We start from the raw sequence: 3,223 nt of genomic DNA, 5'->3' as shown, positions 1-3,223 counted from the left end.
GCATCACATCAGCAAAATTAATAGTGCCTAGCCAAAGGTTGTGCCCTTCTCGAGACTCCAGTCGCAGGTATACTTTTTAAGAGACACTCACGAAGGAGGTTTCTACAGTGCAGCCTAGAAATTTTGTCAGACTAGTAGATTGCCTCATCCCTCCATTATTTCCCATAAGCTTTAACCTAAATGCCTCAGCATTAGGACATGCCTCCATACAAGGAACTGGAACAAAGACCCTTGTCCAATCCTCTTTCCTTCCTTAGGATACACTGGTAAGCGAGGGACCTAGATACACCATGCTGTCAAGTCTGATATTCTTTTATTTGCAGATTGGGGGGGGGGGGGAGGGGGAGAAAGAAATTCATTTGCAGTTATATCTATTGGGTGGACACCTCCTATCTGGATCTCCACCTCTGAGTCAGAATAGAGGTATCCCTCCTCCCAGCAAGGAGTGGAATAAATTCATACTACACTTGACCTAAGGCAATGGCCCAAGTCAGCTTATCAAGACCTACCTAGATTTGTAAAAGAATAAATCCAGTTGGTTTGCTTCATCGCTATTCATTCTTCAACATATAGTATCTCCATGGGATGGTATTTATTTGGAAGACTGGCTGCCAGCCAGACACTAGACCAACCCTTGGTGACTGAGGGTGGCAGCCTTGCACATTAGGGTCTTAGTGGTCTACAGGAGAGAAAAGAGGGAGCCTTCTCCATGCACAGATCAAAGGGGTAGTAAAATGTAAGGAAGAAGTGATGACTGGGAAGGAAGAGGCAGATTTTAAGTGTACATGCACTTGTCAAAGTAAGGGGGGAGAACTGCTCTTAGATGCGGGGAGGGAACTGAGGAAGAGTTCCTTGTCCTCTCCCTGGCTTGGGGGAGCCAGGTTCACCTCCTTTCCTGATTCAGGTAGAGTCCCCTTCCTGTCCAACCTATTGGAATTACTGTGTATGTGACAGGAAGAAAAGAACCGTCCTCGACTTCTTTCAGATCAGCGCTAGGTGGAAGGGGGGAGAGAAGGAGGAGGAGCAGGAGGGCGGGGAAAGAGTGTTGAGATAAAGCAGAGAGCACTGTGGGAGGTGGTCAGAGTCTGGGGCCAGAGCAGAAGTGAGCATGAAACGAAGAAATTGAAGGAGAAGGGAAGAGTGGGGGAATAAATAAATGGCTACATTAGGTCCAACTGGAAAGAGGAGCACACAGATATTTCAGTACTTGGGTAAGGTCAGATCCAGTCCTGTTTGCTGTATTCAAGTATCACAGCTACCTCCAGACTGAACAGGTAGTGATAATACACCCTCTGTACATGCTTAGGACAAGGCCATGAGGAGACAACCTAGTCTCACACCAGACTCCCCTGAGGCAGTAACCACATGGTTCAGTCTCAACACTGGTGACATAGGAGTTGTGCCTAGTTCTGGGCCAGTTGAACATTCTCCCCTAGGTTTGGGGTAGCACATTGATGTCATTAGTTGCGGGGGTAAGACCACCACAACGCCTCTCACATAAGGCATTTCTGTTCTCTGCCTGCCTTGCATCAGGACTGCCCTTCTCACTGCTCCCCTGCTGTAGGATTGTGGAAATACCAGTTTTCTGCAAGGGCCTCCCTTCCTCCAAATCCTATTAGTGGTTGTATTATGGGAGCAATTGAGATTAGGGCCCCATTGTACAAGGCACTTATCTAAGTAGACAAAAAAAAGAGGAAGAATTATCCCTACTTTATGGGGGAGGAACTAAGGCCCAGATCCTCAAGGGAGGGAGGTGCCTAAATGCCTTTGAGGATCTGGGCCTAAATGACTCGTTCAAGATAACACAATGAAGCCGGTATCCAGGCCATACCTAGGGAGGTGCGGGACCCAGGGCAGAAATGATAATTTGTCACTTCCAGGACCAAGCACGCCCAGTGCTGGGCAATCACACTGGTGGCCCATGGGGCCCCCCCAAAGCAGGGGGCCCAGAGCAGTCACCCCAATTTGCCATACCCAAGGGACTGCTCTGCCTGTATCAGAATCAGGACTAAAACCGCGTCTCCTGTGGCTAAGACACTAGACCAGTGCAGAAGACCATTTTTCTCTAAATCATACAAACCAGAGCTGGATGCCTTATTACAATCTACTGCATAAATAGGAATCACAAGAGCCAGATAGTCTAATAAACCTGTATTTCATACACCAAAAAGCGTATACAAATCACCAGTCTGAATAAATATTCTTTAGCAGCAATACACAAACCAAGTGCACCAAGTGAAGCCTGTAGCACAGAACCCAGTCTCGGTGAGCCAGACCTCACCCCTCATTGCAAGGCTCAGCTGCAGCTGGAGGGGAGCTAGCAGGGGGAAGCTCTCTGTCTACTCGCAGACTTTTTGTTGGGTTTCTTGATCAGAAGCGGCTTCTCAATTCTGGGCGGGACACCTCCTTGTGGAATAGTCACATGGTTGAAGAGTTTATGCAGTTCGTCGTCACACTTAATGCCCAGCAGGATGTGCCTTGGCATGATGCGGTGGTAGCCCTTTGCCTGGGTCACGTACCCTGCTGCTTCCAGCACTTCGGCACTCAGGTACTGTAGCACAGAGGCCAGGTAGACTGCAGCACTGGGGCTTATTCTCACGGCATAGTGCCCCTTCTTCAGGTACCGGTGGACACGGCTCACAGGGAATTGCAAACCAGCCCTCTTTGACTGGGATCTTGAAGACCAGGGCTTTGCCTTCCTCTTGCCACGTCCAGACATTCTGTCACTAGGCTACAAGAAAGAGGGAACCGTCACCCACAGCTGCACTGGCCAGGAGACTTGCGAGCATGTGTGTTAAGCTAGATAGGAGCCCCAGTAGGAACAAACCAGCATTCCAACACTCTAAACATGGCGAAAGGGGTAGCCAAGGACAATGTAGCAGCACAATTACGATTGCTCTTTACCTTGGAAGCTGCAAAAATGTTGTACACCATGTTGGTCACAACTCGTTGTAGCCTGTGCAATAAATAAGAGCCTAGGTCAATAGCACAGGAAGTTAAAGGGTAAGCATCCTGGGCAGTAACTTGCATTAGAGAAGTTTTGGTGTCCAAGGCTGGGTGCCAGCTATTGGTCCAGTATGTGAAGGAACAGATATTGCTCCTCTGGTCTGTGCCCTTTGCAGAGGAGAACTAGTTTAATCTGACCCCACCCTTCTTTTTCACAGCTTCTCTGAACACCTACCGCACCACTGTCCTGTAGAGGAGCCCAGCTAGGCTGTGACGT

At 48.8% G+C, this 3,223-nt stretch overlaps 1 protein-coding gene across 1 annotated transcript; it reads right to left on the bottom strand.

Moving 5' to 3' along the window:
* Positions 1-2,317: 2,317 nt before the first annotated feature.
* Positions 2,318-2,934, bottom strand: LOC141989735 (late histone H2A.1-like). Its single transcript, XM_074956661.1, has 2 exons — positions 2,905-2,934; positions 2,318-2,731 (listed from the first exon to the last, which is right to left on the bottom strand). Exons 1-2 carry the CDS (start codon positions 2,932-2,934, stop codon positions 2,318-2,320), a joined length of 444 nt encoding a protein of 147 aa, XP_074812762.1.
* Between the last annotated feature and the right edge of the window lie 289 nt (positions 2,935-3,223).

This window comes from Natator depressus, chromosome 6 (genome assembly GCF_965152275.1).
Source record: "Natator depressus isolate rNatDep1 chromosome 6, rNatDep2.hap1, whole genome shotgun sequence".
In the NCBI taxonomy this organism is placed as follows: domain Eukaryota; kingdom Metazoa; phylum Chordata; order Testudines; family Cheloniidae; genus Natator; species Natator depressus.
Note: the sequence above shows the minus strand (reverse complement) of the source record. Positions and strands in the feature narration are given on the sequence as shown.

Excerpts from the sequence above, each read along its gene's own strand:
- LOC141989735 (XM_074956661.1), bottom strand. The coding sequence starts at position 2,934 with ATGGTGTACAACATTTTTGCAGCTTCCAAG. Across the intron at positions 2,732-2,904 it reads ACATTTTTGCAGCTTCCAAG|CCTAGTGACAGAATGTCTGG; the intron begins GTAAAGAGCAAT and ends TCTTTCTTGTAG.